Source organism: Amblyomma mixtum, chromosome 1 (assembly GCF_055824585.1).
Source record: "Amblyomma mixtum isolate Tamu chromosome 1, ASM5582458v1, whole genome shotgun sequence".
Classification (NCBI taxonomy): Eukaryota; Metazoa; Arthropoda; class Arachnida; order Ixodida; family Ixodidae; genus Amblyomma; species Amblyomma mixtum.
The window spans coordinates 297,034,894-297,062,213 of record NC_143012.1 but is presented as its reverse complement, the minus strand read 5'-3'; the positions used below and the strand labels follow the sequence as shown (position 1 = coordinate 297,062,213).

At 45.5% G+C, this 27,320-nt stretch overlaps 3 protein-coding genes across 5 annotated transcripts in view; 1 reads left to right on the top strand and 2 right to left on the bottom strand.

The window, feature by feature from the left end:
• Positions 1 to 15,311, bottom strand: part of LOC149372165 (hsc70-interacting protein-like) — a 38,634-nt gene extending 23,323 nt beyond the window's left edge. The window contains exons 1-9 of one of the 2 annotated variants that reach the window (XM_089566547.1): positions 15,204 to 15,311; positions 14,186 to 14,329; positions 13,714 to 13,774; positions 12,985 to 13,063; positions 12,795 to 12,865; positions 10,897 to 10,963; positions 8,773 to 8,857; positions 7,640 to 7,750; positions 6,812 to 6,914 (exon numbers count right to left, since the gene is read on the bottom strand). In XM_089566547.1, coding sequence (XP_089422673.1) covers positions 6,812 to 6,914; positions 7,640 to 7,750; positions 8,773 to 8,857; positions 10,897 to 10,963; positions 12,795 to 12,865; positions 12,985 to 13,063; positions 13,714 to 13,774; positions 14,186 to 14,301 — 693 coding nt within the window. In that variant the 5' untranslated portion in view covers positions 14,302 to 14,329; positions 15,204 to 15,311. The remainder of the gene's footprint in view (positions 1 to 6,811; positions 6,915 to 7,639; positions 7,751 to 8,772; positions 8,858 to 10,896; positions 10,964 to 12,794; positions 12,866 to 12,984; positions 13,064 to 13,713; positions 13,775 to 14,185; positions 14,330 to 15,203) is intronic. The other variant, XM_089566548.1, reaches the window with a different exon arrangement.
• A 1,381-nt stretch (positions 15,312 to 16,692) lies between these two features.
• On the top strand, positions 16,693 to 18,632 carry LOC149372164 (uncharacterized). Its single transcript, XM_089566543.1, has 2 exons — positions 16,693 to 16,828; positions 17,184 to 18,632. Exons 1-2 carry the CDS (start codon positions 16,764 to 16,766, stop codon positions 18,307 to 18,309), a joined length of 1,191 nt encoding a protein of 396 aa, XP_089422669.1. The 5' UTR covers positions 16,693 to 16,763; the 3' UTR covers positions 18,310 to 18,632.
• A 2,301-nt stretch (positions 18,633 to 20,933) lies between these two features.
• LOC149372163 (cyclin-I-like) overlaps positions 20,934 to 27,320 on the bottom strand; it is a 28,598-nt gene continuing 22,211 nt past the window's right edge. For both annotated transcript variants that reach the window (XM_089566544.1, XM_089566545.1), the window contains exons 6-8: positions 26,136 to 26,366; positions 23,861 to 23,989; positions 20,934 to 22,474 (exon numbers count right to left, since the gene is read on the bottom strand). In XM_089566544.1, coding sequence (XP_089422670.1) covers positions 22,319 to 22,474; positions 23,861 to 23,989; positions 26,136 to 26,366 — 516 coding nt within the window. In that variant the 3' untranslated portion in view covers positions 20,934 to 22,318. The remainder of the gene's footprint in view (positions 22,475 to 23,860; positions 23,990 to 26,135; positions 26,367 to 27,320) is intronic.

The following is a 27,320-nucleotide window of genomic DNA, read 5'->3' as shown; positions in this document are numbered from 1 at the left end:
ACTCAGTGCATTACCGCAGCTAGCAAAGGCAACACTAAATCTGTTCCTTAGTGCAACGCTTCTCAAATGGGTTTCCAGCAACCTTTGTAACTCCTGAGGGAGTTTCTACACCTCCCCATTTGACAATACACTTGACTCTTTCTCCTCCTCTTTTGCTCTTCGTCGAAGACCTCACATTCGTTTGCTTGTTGACAAGACCTGATGCAGATATGTGGACTGATTGAAATTCCAGTTCCAGAGAAAACGCAGAGTTGTGACGTAGCAAACTTAAAATTGACTTTTGAAGAAACGAAAAGCTGCGCAACCACAGCACTTCGCGTAACAATCGGGACAGAATAAAAAATCTGCAGCTAAAGTTATCTCAAAATGCATGAACTCCAGGAAACCACCAGTGTTGCCCTTTGGGAGCTTGTTAACTCGTTCAAAGCTGAGAATCCCTGTGTTAGCGAATGAACCAGGTCATTGTTTCTGTGAAAGGAGCCATACCAAATGACCATGACAGCTACTACTACAGTCCAATCCTATTATATCGAACTCGATTAGATCAAATTATATTTTATATCAAATAATTTCTGAGCATCATAAAGAGCTACAATATGAATGTACAGGAAAGTGTACAGCTACGTCGTATAAAAATTAGTCAACACATCACCTTGATCGAACTTCGAGCAACACCAGTCGAGTCAAGAAGCTGGCTTTCCCTCAGCATATCCCCGGACGATAGCTTTTCCGCACGTACCTGCGGGTGCTATTGGTGCTATGGTACTACGTAACATGAGAAGACCAATGATGACACGGATTCCATGACGCAGCAAACGGGTGCATACCACATTGTCACGCAGTGCACGCGTACGGTGCGTCGTGCTACCATCGGCAATTCGCAAGACTTTTCGCTCTCTTTTTTTTTTTTTTAATGCGATGTTTATTGCCTTAGGGCATAAAACGGCATGTAATGATAAATGAGGATGCCTAAATAAATGAGTAAAGGTTCGCTGATCTAATGAAATCGAGCAGTGAACAATGATGAGGTCCTTGTGTCCAAGCGGTGTATGAAGCACTGTTATCGGGCGAAAGACCCGCTGCCGCCAGGTGCCGAATTCTTGTAGGCTTCAGCGCCGGGCAAACCCACAGCAGGTGGTGAATGTCGGCCTCAAGATTTCTGTTCTTGCAGACTGGACACCCGGGGCGGGGAAACACACCTTCGAATTGCGGCCACTTTCGTGTAACGGCCGGAGTTAGGGCAACCCCGACCCGGATCCTCCGAAGCGCAACCTCCTCTGCACGGGTAAGACCACGGGGGAGGGTTACCGCACACGGAGGGATTAGAGCACGTGTGCGGCGCCGGAGGTGTTCCTTTTTTGTTAAAAGGAGGGTGGTGTCATCCAGTGTTAGGACCCGAGGCAAAGACGGAGTTGGGGTCACAAGGTGGGTCGCAGAATCTGCACGGCTTTGCGAACTCAGGAGGTCTCGTGGGACCCACTGAATTCGGATTGGCTGCGGGATGCGTGCCGCGAGACGATGGATGTCCTGGCAAATGCCTGGGGTGCGACTGACGCGTCGTAGTAGGCGTATGACTTGAAGAGCGTCGGTGCGGATGACAATGCGAGCCGTAGGTAGTAGGGGAACGGCGGCCACTGAGCATAGTGCCTCTTGAACAGCAAGCATCTCCACACAGAAGGAGGAAGGAGGTTCTGGGAAGCGAAACCTGGACGTTTTGTTGAGGGCAGGCTTGCAAGGGCAGTAAATTGCAGTAGTGGTTTCGCAAGCCTGGATGCCTGCGTCAACGTATAAAACGATGGAGCCATGCGGCAGATGGGCGTCTTCTTGTGCAATTCGTTCGCGAAACGACGCCGCCGCGAGGGTAGATGATGGCCAACGTAGATCTGTTGGTTTGTTATCGCTTAGCTGCACAAAATGCCAAGGAGGGAGAACTGGCGGAGGCGGCTGTCGAATGGAGTGCGAGGAAGCATACGCCCTGAGTGCACACGTTGCGTGTGTAAGGTTAGACTTAAGCCGGCGAGCATCACGCCTTTGCTGCACCAGCTCATCTAGAGTATTCAGCTGCGCATGTTCTTGGAGCGCCACGATCGGGGTTATGCGGGGAAGGCAAGTGATGACCCTCATTGCCTCTCGATTAACGGCTTCAAGGCGATCCCACTGAGCCCTCGTCAAATGCTGGAATTGGGCTTGGTACACGAGGCGCGGTTGCACAACCGCCCGCACCAACTGCCTTGCAACATGAGAGCGGGCGCCGCCTGTTTTAGGAGCAATTCGTCTAATCAGACCTAACGCCTGAATCGCTTGCTTTTTAGCTCGAGAAAGCCAAGCAGTCCCTGTTCCTGACTCATGAATCGTCAAGCCCAATATTTTGACTATCGAACTTTCTTGAAGTGGAGTTCCCGATAGATGGAGACGAATTGGTGTCGCAGCGAGTTTACGGCGTCCCCAGCGGTTGGCAACAGACACATACGTAGTTTTGCTCACTGAAAGCTGAAGACCAATTGAAGAGGCATAAGTCGACGTTATATCTAGGGCTGACTGTAGGGCCGAGGCTTGAGTCAACAGGTCGTGGTGTGTGCTCCACACAGTGATGTCATCAACGTACAATAAAAACTTAATATCAGTCACTTCATGTAAGCGCCAAGCAAGGGGGATAAAAGTAATATTAAATAATGTGGGCGATAGTACCGATCCCTGGGGCACGCCGCGAAGAGGCACAAAGGATCCGACGGCCTCACCACTGAGGCGTATGGCAAAGTGTCGGCCTTCCAGAAAGGATTTTACAAAATTGCGCACTCTAACGGGGAAATGCAGCATGTCAAGTGATTCCAGGATAGCAGCATGACTGATATTGTCGTACGCCTTTTCAACGTCCATGGCCAGTACGGTACGCACATTGTGGCTGCGTGTTGATGCTAGAACTGATGACGCCAAGACAGCCAATCCATCTTCTGTACCTATGGACGTTCGAAAGCCGATTTGGGCGGGGTGATAGAAACCGTGGTGCTCAAGCCACCACGACAGGTGTGTGGCAAGCATCTTTTCAGTAAGCTTGCACAAAGTGGGCGTAAGCGATATAGGCCGGAAATTACCAAGGTCTGTCGGCGGCTTCCCTGGCTTTGGGATGGGGATCACAATAGCCGATTTCCAAGTTTCTGGTACGACGCCTTCTATCCATACCTTGTTGATGGTGGCGAGGAGTTGAGGCAGTAGAGCGGAACTCATGTTCTTGTACACCTCGTACGGAATGGAGTCCGGGCCGGGTGCAGTCTTCCGACGGGCCTCATCTATTGCTGCAAGCAACTCGGGCTTGGAAAATGGGCTTGCGATACCCTCGGCGTCGGCTGTAGATGGTAGCCTGTCGACATATGCTGGAATGCTAGCCAAGGAGGCTCCTGCGGTCCTTGGAGGCAACACGTCATACTTCGGAAAAAACTTCCGCGCTGCTTCTCTTGCGAAATCATCCGGAGCTAAGTTAGCAGCGAAGCATGCTGTGGCCGCTGCGTCAGGACGACGAGAACCATGTTCCATAGCGCGAAATGTTCGCCATAAAGAAGAATTCGATGACTGTGTCGAAAACTGGTCACACCACGCATGCCACTGCCTTCGCGATAGATCACATTCATATCTGCGAGCCTTGGCAGTAAGGTAATTCAGCCTTGTGCGTGCTTGTGCAGAAGTCGAGTCTCGGGAAGCTGCCATCTCCGCTTGTCGGCGAGCAGCCCACAAGTTAAGCAGACCCACATCCGGCGCCGGACGATTGACGTCTGTCCAGGTGACAGTTGTAGCCTTGTTGAGCGCAGTTTGTATGCAGTCCATACGTAGTGTAGATGACTGCACAGAGAGATCTTCGAGCGTGGTGCGAAAGGTGTCCCAATTTACCACAGAACACCTACGGCGTAATCGGGGGGCTCGTAACGGATGAAGACCGATGATGATAGGATGGTGGTCACTACCCCAGCAGTCAGGCTCCAGGTGCCACGAGGGAGTGCCGGGACCGGACCACCACGTAAGGTCCGGAGCATACGTTGGACTGCGAGCATGGCGCACAGCCCGCGTTGCTGAATCGGGATGGTTGAGTAATACAAGCAACGCATCCGCGAAGGCGTCCCACACACGCCTACCACGGGGGCTAGAAGTGGGGTATCCCCAGTCTGGGTGAGGGGCGTTAAAGTCACCACCGACTAAAATAGGGCACCCTGGGTGTTGTCGTCGCAGAGTTAATAACCACCCCAGATTAATGCGGGAGGAAGCTCCACCGGCGGGCCTTACATAGCATGACACGACTACAACAGTTGCCTTGGGAAACTTCACGGCCACTGCAACTACCTCCTGATATGAGGTGCACCATTTTTCTAGGGAGAGGCGAACTTGAGGAAAGCGCGTATCGACATATACCGCCGCCTTTCCTGGAGGGGCTGCAGTGTGCACACGACGGTCGGTCATTGATGGAGACATGTATCCATTAAAGCCCGGAATGGATGGCAAGGCATTGGTCTCCTGCAGTAGCAGGGCCCACACCTGGAGCTTGTTCATGCGAAGTCGATATTTCAGCTCTCCCAGCTTTGTGGAGAGGCCTCTGCAGTTCCACTGGAGCACGCCACAAGAACGTGTACTCGCCATTTTCGATTAAGCGTCCAAGCGTTGTAAAAGAACGGATGTCAGGTTAGATAACTGGGTTACCATAAATCGGAAGAGGGATGTTGTAGAATTATCCCGCAGTGCAGCAGAAGACCTGGTAGAGCCAGCAAACAACGCATGAGGGCTGGACGTAGTCGACGGTGCGGCAGCACTCAGTGGCGCGGGGTTGGATTCCGCTGTTGGTCTTCGACGAGCAAGCAGCTCACGGCGCTGTCGTAGCTTAGAAACCTCGGCTAAAAGGCGTGCGATTTGGTCGTCAACTGCTGCCATGTCCTCAGGCAGTGGCTCCAGCATGCTGGTATTGTTTGTAGCCTGAAGGCGACGGCGATCCTTGCGCACTTTATCTCTGTAAGACAGTTGAACAGAGGCTGCAGGCGGATTGGACTCGGAAAGCTCTGGCCAGTCGTCGTCATCCCACTGGAGGGCCGCAAACCTGTTGGATGTCTGTATCGGTGCTGCATTTTCAGGTGGAGGCACGAGTTTATGTATCCTACGCCGAACCTTTTCAGTTGCCTTTTGTTTTGTTGGGCAGGTGCGCGCGCAATGGCAGCCATGAAATGGCACAACCTCCCCTTTTTCATGAAACTGGTGATCCTGAAGGAATTAAACGAGGTAAGAAGAAATCCGAAGTCGCCGTGCGTACAAGATTCTGAGAACCACACTGAGCACTATTTTGAACAGGTTGACATTTGGACAAAAATGGAGAAGAGACCCGGCGGAAAAGCAAGTCTCTGCGATGCGTGCAAAACACATTTTTGGTTCCGGTGACCTACAGGTTCAATCAAATAGCATGGATGACCAACAAATTTTTTTGCCTAGTAGCTGATGTCTTGGAACAACTTGGTAGGCCAAGATTGCAATGTTGCACTTCAATTCTTGCCACCTAACGCTATGTTGGTGCTTCAACTCTTGGATCAGGAGATAATCTGTGTGGTGAAAACTGGTTGCAGCAAACGTCAGATTGAACGGCTCCTGCAGAACCTGAGGTCACGGATACCTAAAAATTCCCCTCTTAGGTGCCCTGTTTATGCTGAGTGGGTCATGGAATGATGCCAAAAATGAAACTATACAGAACTGCTTCCGAAATTTTACTCTCTGCTTTCCCAGAGAAGACGGACAATTCTTTGTTGGGTGAACTCAACGAAGCCCTCACAGGTCTTGATGATTTTGGAACCAGTTGTCCGAATTTCCTGGTGCTATTCGTGACGGGGCAGCCATAGGCTAACTCTGTCTCCGCGGACAATGATGTTGAGACTGCGGAAGGGCTTGCGGACAAAGGCATCACTGCCAATGACACAGATAGCCAGGACACCACTGATGCCAATTGTGATGACAATTTAAAACAACCTATGCCCATGTGCTTTGGACGTGTTCCATGCATTCAGCATGGTTCGTCGCTATTGCACGTCGATAGAAGGCTAGCAGTTCGAGTCCATCGATAGCACTGAAAAATGTATTCTCTCCAAAAAAATTCACCAATATTTCACTCAGTAGTAATCTGCATGCAGTAAGTGGCTACCATAGAAATACATTTTTTTTTCATTTCAATATATGTTTTATGTTGTCAAATTTAACGCTACTTTTATATCAATATATGTGGATTCGACTGCACTACTATACTGTAATATAATAAAGTACTGCCTGTGTGAAATTTAGTCACAAAATGCATAACAAGTTATGCAAGCTTCCATTTTCTAACATCATTACGAAGAGTCCTGAACACTTGTGCTCTTGTCCTCTTCCCTTCCACAAAAGCCAGTCAAATCACAGTCACTGATTAATGAATTTTTACATGCCTAACCAGCACTTTGGCTCCGAGGCGTGCAATAACGGAGACCTCTATTCTAATTTCAACCACTCTTGTCCTTGAATGCGCATTAAAATATCAGCACATATATGTTCTTACATTTTTGCTTTAATTGAAACATGGCTACCGGGCTACGATAGAGCCCATCAGCTCGCACTCAGCTGCCTCACACCGTGGCAACTGATCCACCAAGATGGGTATGCCTCGAATAACGACACACGTGCTGAATCAACAGAATGCTGAATCAACAGAAAGCAAAGGTGTGCCACTGTCCTTTCCTCATCAAGTACTGCGACTGACTCCTGTTCTGCCAGTTACTGCAAATGGTTCGCTAACGAAAGAGGAAAACAGTGCAGAACTCACATTAGGGGTGACTTCCTTCAGCCACTCATTGGCTTCATCAGTGTAGTCTAATTTGCATGCCATCGCCAAATCCTTTGCTGCTTCTTCCCAATGACCAAGCAGTCTGCAGATGAAAAAAAAAAGATGATAAAATGCACAATTTCGTGACGACCTAAAACTAAGTATAACGCACAAGAAGCACAACATTTCCAACTAATGTGACAGTGCACATAACACTTATTCTCTCAGGAAGGGTGAAAGATTGGGCATTTTCAGTTCAAGTAATACACGAACAATCACAAAAATAAAATAATATGGCAAATAATGTACACATTCCACAAACTGGTAATGAGGAAAGGAAAGACATAGTAACTGTACCACTGACACTGGAAACCTCAACTGCACTAAGGGGGAAGGGACGAAAGAGCAGTACAAAGAAGGGAGAGAGTAAGCGGCACCAAGCTGAAGGGCTCCAGAATAATTTAAACCTCGCGGAGTTCTTAACCGACATCTTTTGTGTTTCACCTACATAGAAACGCGGCCACTGAAGCCGGGATTTCATCCCCAGTCCTCGTGCTCAGCAGCCAAATGCTGCAACCACACAGCCACCACGGTGGGTAGACCCACATGCTACAAACATGTGCAATGGTCTTCTCTTATCTTTAGCGGCAAAGTTCAAAGTGTTGAAAATTTGAGAACTGAAAAGGGCGCTTATTTTCATAAGCACCTACTTCATAGGTTTGTTCGGTTGACCAAACCAAAGCAAACTTAAGCTGTACCATGTGCACTGTAATAGTGCAAAGGAAAGAAGCTTTCACCGAACAAACCAAAGCACAAGAGGAGGCTCACCTGTGCGCTCTTCCTCGGATCTTGAAACCCAACGCCTGGTCAGGATTTAACTCCAGGGCTTTGCTCGCATCCCGAATGGCTGCATTTGGCTTCTCAAGTTTTAGCAGCACACTGAAAAGAGACAAAAACAGATTATTATTGCTGTGACAAGAACTGGAACAGTATGCCTTTCAGAAAAGAAACAAAGAAAAGATGTTTTTAGTGCAGAATTAAACAACACCAGGCTACAAGAAACAGGTGCAGCAGACGGAGGTGCCCAGTTAAAAAAATACGAATACCTATTTGATACTGATACTTGATTACTGCGACACTTTCAAGTAGCATCTAGTAATGCCCAGACAAAAAAGGAGGTGACTGTTTTCTTCCAGAGGTATGTCACTTCATATGTTTCGATACGTGGGGTTATAGTTTGGCGGAAACACCAAAAGGTGCCACAAGAGCAACAAGCCATCCAACCACAAGTGTTATTACCCCTTTTGCACCTGACAGGACATCTCATTCAGCAAAAAAATGAAGGCAGCCAACCATTAAGCAATAAACAATAAAACACAGCCACTCAAATTCAAGAAAACTTTGCACAGATTAACACAAGGCGGAGGGAGAAACATGCACACACATACAAACTTGTGCTCGTGTGTGTGTACGTGTTTCTCCCTCCGTCTTGTGGCTACGAAAGTTTTCTTGCGTATGCCGCTACATCAACTGGCCCAATGTTCTGCTCTACTAAGTTACAGTCACTCAAACTTGTCATGGAGAGACAAACACGAAAGCAATAATGCTACAGTCAGTAATGCCGCCAAGGGGAAGTGAGCGGCGGCAGCCAGAATTAGACAGGCCACATCAAAAATTTTCTTCGTGTTCCCTTCAAAACTCTTGATAATGCAGCCAGTATTAGGCTCCCTTTCTGGTCAGCAAATATGTGAAACTTTCATCGCTGCATTCTGTTAATTTTATTTGTTTTAAATTCATGAGCAGAGATGTCAGAGAAAATCACGCCTCTCTACCCCTCTCCCCCTTTTTGTTTGCCACTCCTCTACAAAGATTCTGCAGCCATCCCTGACTGCAATAAAAAAACAGATGAGACAAGCTCCAAAGTCACTGAAAATTGAGAAGAAAAAAAACAGTGCCCTTACTTGGCTCGTTTGGCATAGAGGATCGCACTTGTTGGATTTAGTTCAATGGCTTCTGTCCACAGCTTCAGTGCCTCATCAAACTTTCCTGTGAAAAAAAAAATCACAAGACAGTTATCAGTTTGCAATGCGCATGATCCAGCATTAGCTGGCTTGTGGTTGCAACAAAGGGAGACATATTTCAGCTGATGTATTAGAGTCGATGCTCTGAGCACTAGGCCACCACAGTGGTGGTGCTGAGCTCAAACATGGGAGATGCATTTTTACCGGGGGGCACCTGAAGACGCATTTCCACAAGGGCAGTGCAAATATTGAAATTTTCTAATATGAATTGAATACAAATACGAAGAAAAAATGCCTTCAAATATAACATATCTGTTCAGTATGAAAAAAAAAATTTTGGAAAAGATAAATGGGCAAATGGTGTCCTCATTCTCCTGCAAATTAATGCATCGTCTTTGCAGCCATAATTAAACAAAACTAAACTAACGCAGCATCACACAATAAATTTAAGGGCAATAAATTAGATTCATGCAGAGTAAATGGGATAGCATTTGTCTTTCATCAATCACTAATTTCTTCCAATTCCGATTTTATTCCAACTGTGACTCTATTCCAATACTGATTCTATTCTCATTGCATTAATATTTGTAATCGCTTCTTTTATCCATTTTTGCCAAATCATCCTTAGTCCAGCATAAAAACACGATAACCGTGACACAACAAAACATATTGTAAATGGGTTAATTGCACACAGCTCACGAAAAATAGGTGCCATGAACATTTTTGTGTAAACATTGACTTAATTCAGTGAAAGAATATCTCTGAGATGAGCATTGTGCCTGTCTGTGACTAGAAGAGGAAAATATGGAGGCAATTCTACCCCCATGCTGAAGGGAAAGTGTTTAAAAAAATAATCTTCCCAACCCATCACCAGAGTTTCTGTTGGCTCATTTTGCGTTTTGCTTATTTATATCGAAACCCCTCTCCTCTCTGTGAAATATCTGGACCCAGCGACGAGTACAAAAACCTTCGTAACTTTTGGCGCTTTTGTGGCTAAGTTTACGAAGGAAAGCGATGTTTGCTGACTGTCGAAAGGGACGTTTGGTTTTGTGTGGACTTTGTTAAAAGGAACACGGTCGACTTCTAGAGGTGACAAAGCAGGCCAAGCAGTCATTGTGAACTTGCTTTTTTCTTTTTCGTTACCCACGAGTTTTTGTATGACAAAAGCTGAAATAAACATTAACTCATTCAGTTATACAACAGATAGATGCCAACAATGTACATTTGTGCTTATTATGGCTGAACTGCTCTCTGTTTTTGGCTGCGTTTTAGCAACAAGTGCTGTTTCATAAAGCAGGCACTATGCAACGTGGTATAGTCTGAGCAACTGCTCAGACTGTGCATCTGATGACAGTGATCCAAGTGGTGGTGCCCCAAGGTACAACTCTGCACTACAAGTGTGGAACAACTGGATGCGGTCACTAGGTGTTGGTACAATTCCAGAAGTAAGGTGAGAACTGTGCAGAGTTCCAGACAGCTCCTCATCCCATGCTACAAATGGGGTCCAGCAGGACCCAGTGTTGGTACTCAGGGCCCAGCATGGTACCCAACACCTAGGAACTTTGAACACAAACTCAGTACCCAGCAATTCCATAAAACAACTAAGAGCATGAATGGTCCATGACTGCAGCTGCTTTCGCTAGCCACGTTATGGATTCAGAAAATTTGAGTGTTTCAGTTTTTCATAGTAAAAATAAAATTTAAAAAATGGACACAAGATGGTTTAGATTATGGGTTGGTATTAGCCCACTGCCTTATCAACCATAGCCATATGTTATAAGATGGCTTGTTATATGTTTGTAACAGATGTTTCCTTGTAGCTTGTTATAGCGGTGTTAAGGTGAGCAGGGCTCATCAAAAGCATTTTTTCGGTCAGCCGACAAATGGCACCACAGGTACTGAATGGCCATTGTGGTACCATATTAAAAAAAAAAGTGTTCGCTGGGGTGTTAATGGTTGAGTTTTCCACTAACTTTTTGCCTTCAAGATGCCAAGCATACAGATGCCCTCTGCTCATAGCTACACATAAATGCACACACACAAAGACAGAAAGTCAAACCAAACCTTCACTCTGGGCCTCCATTGCTTGGCCCCTCTTCTCAGAGCTCTGCTCCATTTTTTCTTCGGTGACCTGCAGCAAAAACAGTTTGCCACATGAGCATAGAAACAATCAAAATCTAAGATCAAAATGGCAAGCCAACTAAAGGGCCCTGGCCAGCCTTAGCGAAATTTGTGCTACAATGTTACAAGTGCACATGTATGCGAAGTTGTCGTTATAGAGTTCCGAACTTTCCTCACTTCCCCTTGTCAACTTCATGTACATTCACAGATCGGTAGTAAGGGAGTACTTACTCATTGACGTCCACCCGAGCGCAGCCATACGGCTACAAAGGAAGATAGCTTTCCTTTGTAGCCGTATGGCTGCACTAGGGTGGACGTCAATGAGTAATTACTCCCTTATTACAAATCTACTCCACCTTGGGGGATTCCCCTAAACATTTGACCAACAGACCGGTAGAGTGCACCAAGATCCACCATGTGCTGGTATAAGTCTACAGATGACAATCCAAAAAATTTCAAAAATTATCCATACGTTAAATAAAAGCAGTGTTCTATACCAATCTAACCCCTATCTTACTTAAGACCCTTTGTTTTCAGGTTTTATTTTTTTCCCAAAATAGGGAGGAGGGAGGTAGGGCAAAAGCCAAACACTATTTTCCATTTAAATATGGGTAAAAATCACATCATTCAACAAAGGGATTTCGGATTAGTTATCTTGCAGCAAAAAAAAAAAAAAAAAAAAGCGACCATACTGTTGTCTGGAGCATCAAATCTACTATTTGCACTGATTGCTTACACTAAAAAAGTGTTCTCCACATCAATTTTTTTTTGTGATTATCACTATTTTGTCACATAAAACACTATCCTTGTGCACAGCACTTTTGTACCTGTGGAAGAACTGCGTGCCTATGTATGTTGCAAAAACAAAGTGAACTGTGGGGTTTAAAGTCCCACAGTGGCATATAGGCTGTGAGGGGCACCATAGCGGGGGCCGCCGGATTAATTTAGACTGCCTGGGTTCTTTACATGAGCTGACAACGCAAGGCACACAGGTGCCTTTTGCATTTCGCCTCCATCGAAATGCGGCCATTCAGCCGAGATTGCACCTAGGTCCCCTTGCTCAGCAGCTGAGCACCATAACAACAATATTCAACACCACACCAGCCATTTGAAATTCCCAATAGCCTTTGAACAGGATACCGTTGGCACAGGTAACGCCTTCCACAATGATGCCAATAAAATGTCCGATCTGCGCCTGTGCTCTGGCTTCTCACTTCTAAGACATACTTTTGAACTTGCCTACAAACCTAACAAAACTTAAAATGGTTTAAAATAATCGTCAGATAAGAGAAGATGCCACTCAGGAAAAATTACAAGACTTCTGCCAGTTTCTGTGCAGCGCTTACAGCTTTGTACACTGAAAAACTACACTTTCCTTATGATGCTTTTTTGGGTAGAAATCTGTTTATCCGGATCCACAAGAAATCAACTTGGGGTGCAGGTTTCACCCAAAAACCAAGGGCCCTGTTTGTACACTCTTTTGCAGTCACCAAATTTTAGAAGCAAGAAGGCCATCATCAGTTGTTTTTCACTCAAGAAAATTTCCAATGTGTCAAGGATTAAAAGAGAAATATTCTCTCACAAATAATAGTTAGGAGAATGGCCTGAATGAAAATCGAACTTAATTAAATCTTTGAACAATGTTGCATAAACAGAAGGCAAGGAGCGATTTAATTTAGCCAGAAGAGTTCACCAGAGCTCCAACAAGTACTGCAGACCATGCTTGAGTGGGACAGAGTCAGCAGGATAAAAATAAAAAGCCTTCCTTGCAATAAAAAAAAAAAAAAGAACTGCAGCGAACAAGTGAATTCTCATAGTACAGCTCTGTAGGGTTCCCCCACCTCAACACTGGAGTCTCCCATGGGCAGCGGGTCATCATTGTCAGGCTCCACAACACCGCTGTTGTCCAGCTCTAGCACGGGAGCAATCAACAATGAATCAATATGTATTATGCACATCACAGAGTTTTTTTCCATGCACGAACAGTACATGAGCAGCTAACTGTAAAGAAAACAAATCCTTCTCCCTCACCTACTTCACTCTCTTCACTCTCTGGAATCTCTGGTTCTGGCTCTTCAGGCGTTGACGGCTCTTCCATGTTGACTTCTTCCTAGAAATATTGTGCAGCAGCATCTCAGTCAAGACCATCACACTTTCAGAACTGAGCAAAGAAAAATACACACAAAAGTTTTTTTTTTTCAGAAAAATGAACACGAGTCCTTCCTATCTCACACCTTCACCAAAGTATGCCGAATATCACTATGTATTTACAGTGGGCAATTCCATCTGATCTTTGTCCATGGTAAAATTTGTCTGTTTGGCTGTGTGGACCTTCGTCTAGCAGCAAAAGATATATTTACTGCTTATAAATTTGAAGTTGAAAATGAAACAACCCTTTCCTGCCATGAACTTTAAACTGGTGACGACTATAATGTTAATAGAACCATAGGTTCCATTATCACTGGCTAAAAATGGCTGCCAGGATGGAATAGCCAGAGACACCTGAAAACAAAATTTCAGTGATCGTAGTTTATTGTATTGTTTCCGTTTACAGCAGTGTCTACATTTCACTTCTGGCCAGTTCAGGCTTACAGAAGCTCCGTTTTCAGCGAAGTAGCCTCTTTGTGAAGAATGCAGTAACCAACTGATATGGGCCCACTCCAATTAGTCCCCGGTCTCCCTTTAACGGGAGCTTCTTTCTTCTATTTGAGTACATGTATGAAGCAACTATGTGCGCTAATAAGACAGGCACAGACTTACTGCCTCTTTGGCCTTTGGCGGGCTCTCGGGACGTGGAGCTGGTGGAATCTTGGCCCCAAGGCTGCATGTTTGATGAACCACAAAAGAGGCTTGTACACACAGCATGCTTACTTGTAGAAACAATTTTGGGTCAAACAAACCATCAACTCTGCATCATTCATGCAACCACCAGGCACCAGAAAAGTTTCCTTGCAGTAATGGGTGAATGACTCTGCACTGTCCTCTCAAAACAATGAGCAGAGGCACGATATTTGGACAATGACAACCACCACTTTTAACTGCTGAGAGGAGTGCTATAAAGGTGATTCCCAATGTCACGTGTTTTAAATCAAATAACCGTAAACTGAATCATTTAGGTTCCCACCAGGCTGTCCCACACCTCCACAATACATTTCATCAAGCTTGAGAGTGAGAAACATTTCATCAATACTTCAAGATGTAATTGGAAATGAGTTAACACTGTTAGCAATACCTTTCCAGGTAATGCTTGAAGAAGCTCAACTCTGGCTTGTGTAAAACTTCAGGCTTCTTTCTGCAGAACTCGACGAACGCTTCCAGCTGAAGCAGCTGTTCCTTTTGCATGTTCATTTTTCCACAACTTTATGAGCGCCCTGCACTGAGGAACGGGTCTGCTGTTATTCAAGGCGCACGGCACAAAATGTCAGCGTTGTTTGTCTCTTTATACCAACACGCTATTTTTCAAGGCGCGTTTTAAACCCGCAAAAATAATTCAGAAAAAGCATGAAGCACTACCCCTCCCAATGTTCGTCACGCGGCAAGATGAACGCGCTTGGTCGCAGCCGGAAGACACCGAGCGTCTGAGTAGGTTGTATGCGTTCCTCATTAAAGATTGAACTCAAAATTCACTATATCATTTTGAAGCAAGACCGGTGTAATGGGTCTGGGACGTAACGAACCGTGTCTTGTGTGCAGTGACTACATTGTAAGTGTGCCCCCTGTTTTGTTAAGGATTGTTGCACGATGCGTCTGGTGCACATTCCACAGCACATTTATTCAGATATCTCGTTTTGAGATGGAGCTGCAAACACAGGAAGTTTATGAATTTGCTTTTATTCAGACTTTTAAAGGATGCATTCCGCGTATTACGCGCACATTGTTTTAGTCTAGTAGCAGGAAAAAAGGCGCCGGGCACCAGGCTACAGCTTGATTTGCATCCTCGCGACACCTGCAACATCATCTAGAATTTTCGACAGCTACTCAGCGCAAGGATTCTTCCGTAGGTTACACAAAAATTTTGACAAACTGCGTCCAGCGTGCGCCACACTTCATAACGTAAACAAGGCTGTTTGCGCATAACCAGCGATACGCTCGCAACGCACCGTCACTCTTGGCGAGCAATCGCACGTTTCACAAATTCGGTACGAAGCAGACATTCGAGCTCCGAACACTGTTGTTTCACCACACGACATGTATATAGTTCATTTTTAGAAATAGAGTTAACGTCAAAAATTGAAAATGAGCGTGCGTACCTCACGTGCTGCGAAGAAAATTCGAGACCAGCGTCTGATGTGAACGCCCTCTCAGGTTTTGAAATCGAAGGGTGCGTAAATAGTAGATAGCGCGCAATGAAGGGCTTTTTATTTTCTTTGCTTAGTAATAGCTGGCATAATTTTTATGTTTCAACAAGTTTTTAACCATGAAAAGTTTTCTAAAAGTGGCGGTTGAGTACGCAGCCGTTTACTACACATTTACCATGACATTTACGCACCAAAACCAAAGTGCCACAGAGAGGCGCGATTTTCGATTTGCGGCTACTTTGGCGCTGTAGGTCTTGCTTTGGCGGGGTGCCACATTCTCAGTTTTGTTTTAAATTTTGAACAAAATACTACAAACGTGCGAGCACTACCACTTTTATGAATGCGGATACTGGAATGTAAAAAAAATATATAGTTTATTTCACCTAAGAACTATCAGTGGTGCACTTTTTATCTCGATTTTGGGAAGTAGTCCAGCGGATGCGCAGATCACTGTCCGCAGAGAGAATTTACGGTTTGCGCGTCTTGGTTGTCTTGGTGTCTTCTTTGACACAAGGCGACGTCTGACCCGGTCGTGGTTCTGGAGTCTTGGGAGCAGGCTCCATGTGTTCCGGCGACATGGCTTGCATGGCCCTAACGTTGTCCGCGTCACAAAGGGGAGTTGCAGCTTCAAAGAGAGATGATCTGGATATACTGTGACCCGTAATAGTAATGCTGTTACGAGAGGGCATTGTTGGGATGAGGCCACCTCTCGCAAAGATGGTCGACGGATAAGCGTGGAGCCTACTGACGCGAAGTTCCTGCAGCTCCCGCTAATGAGCAAGATGTAGAAAGAAAGAAAGGCAGAGTTGTGGCAAATTATCAGCACATCAAAATATTTGCGAAAAATCAAGATTTTAATGGTTAGAAAAGCAACACGTATTGTTACGTAGCCTGACAACAGCTAGAAGGTTAATTATCACTTGCATTTTCATTGCGACATTAATTCCTCAGCACTCTCACTGCAGGAAACTCACTGTGCTAAGGTGAACTCGCAAACGATTGCCTTTGTGCGAGAAAAAGGCTCACTTGGAAAGCACCGTCGTTAAAATTCGACGATGTTTGGCAAAAGGGCAGAAAAGGTTTCTTCGATGTCGGGGAATCCGTCATTGCTGCGTTGTTAGTGGTACAGAACGAGAGACAAGATTTAACTCGCGTTTAGGCCCCTGCTGCACTGAAATCGGCTAGCGCATGCATTTTTGAGACCTTTTCCTTTTCACGGCGTCTACACTATTAGTTGCATCTTGCATCTGCATTGCTACTTTACCATGCCTGTACTGCACCTGTTATTTCGCAACAGTTTCAGTTTCACGATTTTTACAATTTTATTGTCAGCGAGCATAAATGCTCTGTAATTATTTTATTTTTGCTGCCAAAACAAATTGACAGCACAATTTGTTTGGCGGATGTCTAGTGGCGCCCTCACAAACTCGTGCGCTTTTTTGTGCTGGCGTCAATGGCGTCGCAACAATGAACGAATGCTATTGAGAAACGTTGCGCTAAACCCGACAAGTGATGCCTGCAAACTGCTCGGCGTGCAAAAACCGATCGAATAATGGGACTAAAACAACCTTTCACAAGTGAGTATTTTGTTAGCATTCGTCCAGTAGGATAGGGTGTGACGTGTAGTTGTGGTACTAGACCTTGCACAGGACCTCTCGGTAGCTTGGAGGCGGGAGTTGCTTATGGGCTCAAATGGATTATAACGCAGCTTGTGGTCCTTGGGGCAAGTTTGAGCAAATTCACATCGGAGGCTGAAAATGAAAATTAGTCTTTATGACATTACCGAGAACGTGCTCAACTTCGATCTCGCTTCCGCAAGCAGACAAATGTGGTCCTTGCCTCCATGGTCAACCGCCACGCGTAGATTGATGACAGTACTATAAAGGTGGGGGGTAATAACGCACTCATTGTTTTTGGTTTTCTCCGTCAAAGGTTCCCTGTGAGAGACAAGGAGTGCCTGAAGAAATGGGTCGAATATGTGTCCAAAGCAAGAGGCAAGGGCCTTTGGAAGCCTACTCTAAACAGTAAGCTCTGCTCTGTGCACTTTGAGCCGGACTGTTTTCGCTACTTTAACGGCAGAGTGTACCTTAACGCTGGGGCCGCCCCGACAGTCATCGATATTCCGGAACATCTGCAAAAAGGTACTCGCTGCACGGTCTGCACAAGAGAAAGTGACGTTTCCAGCGCTTCGTCTTCTGCCGTGATTTCAATTTCGCCTGAGGTGCAAACAGTCCCAGCGGGCCAATTCGAGGAGAGGGCATTCGACTACGAAGGTAACCCGCTGAAGAGGGCTCCCGTAAAGATCGCGAAGTTGGAGCTTTCCCGGCTGGACGAAGAACAGCTTCGCAGAGCCCTGGCGCCAGTGGCGAAGGGAACGCCTGGGTCGCGAATGAGTGCTGAGGCGAAGGAAGCGGACGGCAAGCGTCCAATCATCGTTCACGTCACTTCTCTGAGTACCAACAACGAGTCTCCCGGCCGACCGACGCGTGTGAAGAGACTGCCCGAGAAGTTCCGTTCCGGCGACTACGACAGAGACTTCGATGAAGAGCCTCCGCGCAAGGTGCCCCACGTTTCGTCGAAGCTCGATGACACAGAACCTGGAATCAGCGACGAAGACGACTTTGACAGCGAGTCCGAGGACGTAGACGCACCGGATCTGGACGAAGACGAGTATGAAGAAAGCGACGCAGATGTTCCGGTGCCCACTTCCTCCTCAGGGCCGGCTACTGCGTACAGGTCACAGCCTAGCACAGGACAGGGCGCTAAAAGCATTGGGACAGATGGAAAAGCGGCCACTCCGGCAGCGCCCAAGTCTATGGCCGGAACCTCTGCTGGCACTCTTGTAGAGTTGTGCACGCAGCTTGAAGAGCAGCGTACCAGAAACGAGGAGCTGTCCAGGCAGCTGACTAAGGCTAAAGAAGTGATTGAAAACCAAAACAGGAACATAGAGGCTCTGGAAGATATCATAAATGGTTTGCGCCAAAGGGTTGTAGCCATGGCTAAAAAATGTGGTTCAAACACAAAACCAACAGACGGCAGTGGAGATGGAAAGGGTTGACCCATGCATCGTTGAAGAATTTTTTTTCTACTGGAGTTGTTACTACAGTTAAAACTGCCTAAAAGCAGAGCTCAAAAGGACAAAAATTGTTGCTACGTGGGGTTATGCCGTGATGTACGGTGCTGTTAAGTGCCCACGCATTTAATCTGGCTAACTCATTATGTCAGGACATTTCTGCTGGTTGTTTGTTGCAGTCATTGTCTACCTTTACATAGATCAGGCTCGCTGGAGTGCTTTTCATTGGAAGCACTCTTCACACTACTGGATGGTGTTGCACCTTTTTGTGAATAAATGCCCATGCCAAATATTTTTTGCAGCTGAAACTACCATTTGAATGCCAACTTTTATATTGCTACTTTTTGGGTAGATATTACTAGGCTTGAAATAATTTCTCAGTAGTATCAACACAAGTGCATCCATATGGCTGCAAAGGAAAGCTGTAGAGCTTTCACAGAAACTCCGTAGTTGATTGTTACTTGTCTTTGGATCAAATTGGGGCAGTCACTCTACCAGCTAAGCTAACCGGGACAGCTAGCAAATTGCAGGACATGACCGAATAGATCAACAATAATGCTTATGTGTAGTTATTCTCTTAATTTAAACGTACTTTGCCGCCGTGGTGACTCAGTAGTTATGGCACTCGGCTGCTGACCCGAAGGATGGGGGTTTGATCCCAGCCATAGCGCTTGAGTTTTGATGGAGGCGAAATTCTAGAAGCCCGTGTACTGTGCAATGTCAGTGCCCGTTAAAGAACCCCGGGCAGTCGAAATTTTCAAAGCCCTTCACTCCGGTGTCCCTCATAGCCTGAATCTGTTTGGGATGTTAAACCCTTACAAACTAAACTAAACACCAAAAAGCCGCTCTTATAGCTGCACCCATATTTCAGATAGGAGGGACAGCTTGCTACAACAGAATGCAAGTAGCGCTTATTTGAAGTACACTAACAATACATAAAAATTTTTCTCAGCCGGAATGTGAATGCCTACGCGCCTACACTTTCTCTTTCTTTAACTACAACCTTGAGCATTTCTGCAGGGCTTTACAAGTCTTCCCACACCTTTGGACACCTAAGCCTTTAGCAGTTTGGGGAACATACCACAGGACTGTGTTTGCCATTCATTCGCTTCAGTGATGCATTTGTTCACCTTCTTGGAGCCTTACTTCACTTTTGCATGAACTGAACTCAGTTGCGGGGTGTTTGATGTGTCGTGATCTTTTTAGAAATGCACATGCTGCACTAGAATTTAATTCAAGAAATTGGCTGCGGTTTTCTGTGGCACTGGAGTGGTTATATTGCAGCTTTAGCTTTTCTTAGTCTAGTACAACATGATTATAACCTCGACGCAAAATTTTAAAATTCACCAGATTTTTGTTTTTGCAGCAGAATGTTGTGCGATGGTCTTTCGGTATTTATTTACTGGCCATGAAATTTCAGAATGCTATGGAAGGGCTCAGAGTGTTGCCTGCACTGTCTACACAGCATTGATCAGAAGGTGTAGAATTCAGCACCACTGAGAGGAGCTTATTGCAGATGGCATTGAGCATCGCCCAGCCTGTAATAAATAAATGCTGCTTACAACATATGCCACATCGCAAGCACGTGGGGACTGCATCATTCTTTTTTTTACCATCTGCGTGCATGGTCCACGCAGTGACCATGTGGTTTGATTTGCTTGTTTCGTATTCGTGTTTAACTTGTGGGTGCTGAATATTTTCATGTGGAAGGCTCTGCCATGGGGCAGCTAGCAAGATGGAAGCAATGGAGTTTTGCTGCCCTCTTGCTGACTATGGCACCCCTCTTAATGGGCAGTTCTGTCCCTGTGCAAGTCACCAGTAGAGGACTATTATTAACAGGCCTTGCCAGCACTATGCACAGCGTCGGAGCAGTTTACGGAGGATGCGGCTTACAAAGCGCGATAAATGGCCAAAAAATCGCTTTTTGAACATCATTGTATCTGCTCGTATGCGTCTGTGTCTATGCTGTATTGAAGTTTCATAGCCGAAATTCACTATAAACTACTCTAAAAAATTGTGCTCTGTGGTGGCGCTACATATCAGAGAAATGCTCAGAAAATCGTCATTTTTCTCCTTTCCAATTTTCTGGCTGGATGCCCATTTTGTGCAGCAGATTTCTTCATGACTGTTTTGTCAATTTGTTTGTTTTCTTGTGCTCAAAAAATTCGGCTCTATGCTGACACATTCTTGCTTTTCCCATATTGTAATCGTAGGTTTTTGGTTAATTGTCATGTTTACATTCTAGACGAGTCTATGCCAGCTGCTCTGCAGAAAATGAAAGTAAAAAACTGTCATCACACGTAGCATGCACTTAGAAATGGAGTGAATGTTGAACACATCTTCTACCATAGTTGGTTCAGTATGCAGGAGTTTCACAAGGTGTAGAAGAGAAAAATGTTTCTCCAGATATGTTAAAATTTTGTTAGCACTGAAGGTGACCCAACTCATGAATGCATGGGTTCTCAGATGCGATGCCCTTCACAGGCTTGATGGCAGCACTCCAACAAACACAGCAGCTCTGGGTACCAGAGAGATGGATGTCTTGCACCCTAGTGAGGTCATAACAGCAGAGCACATTGTGATGCCAGTGACAAGACGAGACAAGTCTGTGCGTTCCATAAATATTTGTTTTAATGCCTCCAATGAAAAAGGTTTTCCCAGAACACTGGGCGGTACTTTTTTTCCGACAGAAGGAAACAAACACTGGGAAGTCTGGAGCATTAAAAGAACACTAAAACTATGTGCCTCGCACTTTTAAAAATGATAAAAACTGGTGATGAAATGAGGTTCATTTACAATGTTTTTTTGGTTTTTCAGGCTTATGAGTTTTTTTTACATTTTTTACATATTATACATTTTTTTTACAATGTACTCTCTTGTAGAACATAAAACTGGACGACAGAGAGGACAAACACACTGGACATCAGCGAGAGACAGGCTCTCCCCAGCCATTAAAAACACATGGTCTAGAGTCACACCAGGCTTGTAGAAAAAGAAAAAAGAAATTAGACACAGGGCGTGCATTTCAATCTGTACACTGCAGCCAATTTCCAGACTGATCTGGCTATCTAAGAATTTGCTCTGCAACGTGGGTAACTCCTCACACGTGATGAGTGCCATACAACATCTACCGAAATGAACAAAAACATTCAGTGAACACATTTGACACAGCAAAGCACTACGCTGCTGCTTGACACGCTTATTGCTCCACTTGGTGGACATGGGTGATGCAATATGATAGAGTGTAGGGTATGGCCCCAGTGCAGGCTATTATTCGCCAATTTTATCATTTTCCAAATGCAGCATCATTATGGTGACCTTTCTCAAAACATCCGGCCCACTAGCAGGCAGGGGAGAAGGATAAAGGCCCACAAAGCCTGGGTAAAATGGTTTAAAAATGTCTCTGCCAGACAACACAAAACAACACGGACAAGAACACACATTTGTTCCGCATAAAGTACACTTTTTCCACAACTTTAAAATCTAGCACCGCTTAAAAACCTCAGCATTCTAGACCACTGCCAGTCACATGATAGTGATGATGCTCAAAATAAAAACACTTCAGTAGCAACCAACTGTATATGTAACGAAATATGTCTAACAAAAAAAAACACATGGAACTGAGAAAGCTGCAACCTACGAGCTACACACACAGTCCTGCAATGCGTCCCGAAGGCCCGGCCAAACTTAAGACAAGTTAATTACTGCAGTCGCTAGAATGGGCACGAGAAAAATAAAAAACCATCAATAACAGTTTTGTGGCATGCGACTAGACCATATCCTGCTGCAAGTACTACATATAACACTGGCGGTGCTTTTCGTTGCAATAACCGGCCCGGGTTAAAAACAAAAAGAAAGTACAATGGACTAGGCGGTGTGGGGGCGGGAAAATGTTTCTTGGGCTGGCACCAGGCCTTTCTTCTCTCTTTGCCTCTTTTGTATGCCTGCTTCTGCCTGGTGGCTTCTTCCCACGTCAACTGCAGCGGTTTCTTCTTTACATGGCGCGGACGGGAAAGCCAGGCACGCTGATGCCACCTTGGCCCTGGTGCATGCCACACGAGACGCTGGCTGCGGCTGCTGTCGATGCACTTTCATCCCCGTACAACCTCTTTATGCTGTCATAGATGTCTTCGATGTCTGTCGTCTCCATCTGCACATGGGGGCAAGAGAAAACACGTCACAATACCATTCCTGCACGCATTAAAAGCACACGCACGACGAGAGCAAGGCTCCACTAATCAAAGTTTAGGCTACAACTATGACCAGAAGCATTCATCGACTACTGCTACCTTCCAATGTCAAACTGCAATAATTTCGAGAAAAGGATGAGTGGAATTTTCTTTTCTGGAACGCCAAGACATCAGCTTTGCCTTCTGTAGTACAGCCTGTTTTTTTTCTTAACTGAATTTGAGAGTGAACTTAAGTACAGTCACACCAGTTGTAATGGAGAGGACACCTACAACTTTCATCCGAATTTTATATTAAATTTTTCCATCGCTCACCATGTTTACTTGAATGCAATGCTTTTTCTGCACTGGAGTCGTTTGACAGTTTGAAGGTGGCCAAAGATAGGCCAAATTATATGGAGTTCAAATTAAGAGGGGAGGTTAACGTTACGGGATCAAACCATCACTTAAAATAAACCACAAGTTGAATAGAAGCAAAACTGAGCCCTCTTGTTTTCCAAGAAAACATTAGTGAATAACTGAATCATTCTTTTCCAACTGTGCCAGCAAAAGCTGCCGTCACGCTACTTTTGCGGTCGCAATACATTCAGGTAACAAAGGTAACAAAAAATCTTTCAGGCGTGGATTCAAAACCTGAGAATTCCTCATGAAAGTGCTGTAACAGCAACCTCTTTCAAACCATAGCTGCACTCTTTAAGGATAAAATCCAAGTAAACATATTTGCGAAAAGCCTGTGGAAGTTTTCATCTGGGCGTCGTACGCAGTATAGGAAGGGTTAAAGGGTGGCTTCTTTGCGACCACATCAAAAGCAGTGCACATGCGGCTTTGAGACTCTGGACATATAGCCCTGATGCTGAACACCTTTATATCTTTTCTTGCTACTCTTGTTCGAACTTTTAATGCTGCTGATGACATCAAGTGTCATGGGTTTTGTTTTAATTACCACGTTTTGTTTTCTTACTTGTGCAATGAAAATGCACTACCGGAGGAGATTTTCATGGACACAACCATTTGTGCACATTTTCTGTTCTCTTTTAACAAAAACTGTCTCCTGTGGTGTCACCACAGAGGTTGCTATGAACACGATGGGGTGGAATGGTGGGTGATGCGGGCCTTTAACCTTTCACTCTTTCCTAGCTCATAAAAATTCCATTTTCTGTGCAAGCAGCCTCTTTTTATTTAGAAAATGGGACTAATTGATTAATCTGGGCCAACTTCACTTGCTCGTCCATGACCTTTCAATGAGCTCCCATTTTTCTGACTTACGCGTCGCAGCAGTGGCTTCATTGACAAGCTGCTTGCACAGTCAACACCACCGAATTTGGATTGGGCAGCAGGTTGACACATACCCTTCTTTTCGATGGCTTGTGGGCATTCTGGGAGTCGGAGTGGCGATGCTTTCGCGACACAGCCGTGCGTGCTTTGGCAAAGATGCAGGCCAGCTCTTCTCGGCAGCGGATGACATCACTGTTCTCGACCTGCGCAAGAGCATTGAGGACGATTCAGATTGGTCGAAGCAAGCCAAGCAAAGCTGCAATACCGCAGCATTTCTCCAGCACACTTCTCTGAGAAATTGTGAGAGAGAACAAATACACATACACTACGCGTGTCGGGGTGAAAAACAAGGGTCCACTTCACGATGCAATGATACGCTAAGGCTTCTTGACTTGATCTCGCTACAATAATAATACAACCTAACATGCTTCTAAAACTTTTTTGGTTAATTGCAGTCACCCTAGCCCTGGTTAACACAAAATGCAGTTGCACTAGCTTGCCAGCCATGAGATGTGCGAGCACTGTACGGCAATAATTACACAATGTATAGCCACCACAAAACGAAAAAACGCTCCAACTCCAGAGAATTTTATTTGCAGGCATTCCTGGCTAGGTCCCAATCAAACTTCACACTGTATTTCCAGCTCCATTTCCTTTCTCCCACCACGATGGCTCAGTGGCTTTGGCATTCCTCTCTTGAGCCCAACGTTGCTGGCTCAAATCCCAGACGCGGTAACAGCACTTCAATGGAGGCTCGTACAAAAGTATTCTTCCACAAATTTCTCACCGAAACTGAATGAATACTAGTGCCAGGCATGTTATTATGCAAAACAGGATTTTAAAATGCAATTCAGTTTCTTCTATAATTGTTTAAGTGCAAGAAAGTGAACAAAAATATACAAATAGATTCCTCAAAGGTGTTGACTGATGTCTTTCAGAGCCCATCCATGAAACATCAATAATAATAATAACATCATCATCACCATCATCCCTCCACTGCAGAATGAAGGCTTCTCCCACTGATCTTCAATTAATGTGCCAGTCTGCGGTGCATTAATCTTGCACCAAAGGCAGCCACTTCATCGCCGCAAATTTCCTAATCTCATCACCTCACTTCACTCTTTGTAGCCCTTTGCTAGATTTTGCTTCTGGGAAACGAGAGAAATTTCTAGTGCATTTACACACACACACACACACACACACACACACACACACACACACACACACACACACACACACACACACACACACACACACACACACACACACACACACACACACACACACACACACACACACACACACACACACACACACACACACACACACACACACACACACACACACACACACACACACACACACACACACACACACACACACACACACACACACACACACACACACACACACACACACACACACACACACACACACACACACACACACACACACACACACACACACACACACACACACACACACACACACACACACACACACACACACACACACACACACACACACACACACACACACACACAAAAAAAGGTTGATGTGGAAGGGACACGGAGTCAAACTCCATCTATTAAATTTCTGTTCTGCATAAATTCGATTGTTTGGCTTCATATGGCTCTGATGACCTTTCTTTGGCTGCAAAAGACTTATTTACTGTTGAGAAAGTTGTAAACGAAATATTTTTCCCCACCACTGCAGTCAAAACTCTCAACACTGATGATGATGACGTCTACACAAGGATGGACCTAGTGACAGCTGGCTGGAAGTAGATACTCTGGTGTAGTCTATCCAGGGAGAGGAAACTTCCATATAGTACACCACTGTCCAGCTAGTACAGATGCCAGTGCCAATTCCTCCCATAGCGTCCAGAGGGAAGCCAACTAGAGCATCGTATCGTCGCCACGACAACGGTATCCAGAAAAAAAAAAAACTTCACCCCCAAGTGGGATCAGAACCACCGCCGTCCAGAAAAGAGCAGCTTCAAATCGCGGTTACTCAGACAACTCTACCATGGCCGCAGCCTTATCGCACTACGTGTATGGGCAGGAATCGTTCAGTTCTAAGCATCAGTTCACCTCCAGTCACGAGGTGTGCTGAAGTAGTTAAAACCGAAACTAGCCGGAGTTTCCTACTCCTGCTCAAGCATCAGAGATTTGCATAAAAAAAAAAGGTATTGATGCCACTGTAATTTGCATGTGAAAACGACTGGCGACACCTGTATTTCATTTTTCAGCCTTTTCTCGCATACAAAAGCTCAGTTTCCACTGAGAGCAGTTTGTCTGCCATTAAAACATAGTAATCGATCAAAGACGCAACAGGTTTGAGACGCACCTGTGCCAGCCTCTGCAGGGCAATGGTGATGACGAACCAGTTGGGAGTCCACGTTTCCAGCTCGAGGCTGAGCACGGCCAGGGCAAGGGTGGAAGGCCGGGTGGCCACCAGGGAGGCCTGGTCCAGGCAGATCTGCAGCTTGGTCTCCAGGAGCGGACCCAAGGCCGCCAACTGCTGCTCAGACCGGTCTGGCAGGAGCAGGCTCCGGTTCAGCACGAGCAGGGCGTAGAACTGCACAGAGGTTTACGCCAGAGTTGAAATACATCGGCACTCGTAACCACTTGCATTCAATATAATAGAGCAAATGCTTGCTGGACCACTCAGAAGGAGCACTGACTTTCACGTAGGCAAACCCTAATGTACACTGCTGAAAAAAAGTCTTCTGGCCACCTGGTTTTCTTTGTCACGAAGTGGACTGCCTGCACCACCTCTAACACTAAAGAGTGAGAAAGTGAGGATGCAGGTTCCAGTTACCTTGCAGAGATTTAGAGCTTCAGGATGGCCGTGCTAATAATAAGTAACACTGCTATACTCCATCTCACAAGTTGTTTGCAGTGCTGTGAAGGCTGTGGCGATCTGAACCAATCAGAATGGCATTTGCTGCAAAATGTGTTCCTTCGCGCCCCTCGACTCCTGACTGGTGGCTCCATCACTGGGAAGAAAGAGCACCAGTATCCAGCTGCTGCACACAGGAGACTCTGCCGACCAGGCGGACGCCATGTTCATGAATGGCGGCACAACACTTTGCAGCAGTCCTGGGCGCTGCTGTGCTCGTGTGGACTTTCTCCACTAACTTAACCAGTGAATGAAATGCTAGCTGCACTTTCAAAACACCATCCTGAACTACATTTTCAATTACTGTAATAATTGTTTTAAAAAAAACAGTCACAACACTGCTAAAATATTTGAGGGGCTACCTGTTGTCTTCCTTGGCCCTGATTTGATGCGAGAGCTCTACCTTTTACAGTTATGCAAATTTGTGAGATGAAGTATAGTCAGCAGCACCACAATGTAAAGCAGGAGGCAAATTCCTCTGGGCATCACAGTAGTGACATGATGGCATGAATTTAATGAGGCTCTCTTCAAACAGTGGTACTACACAGTTGCTGGGCTGGAAAAATGAACAAAATTGGAACGATGAGAAAAAAAAGAGGTTCAGAGGGACCTAAACGTCATAAAAACTCA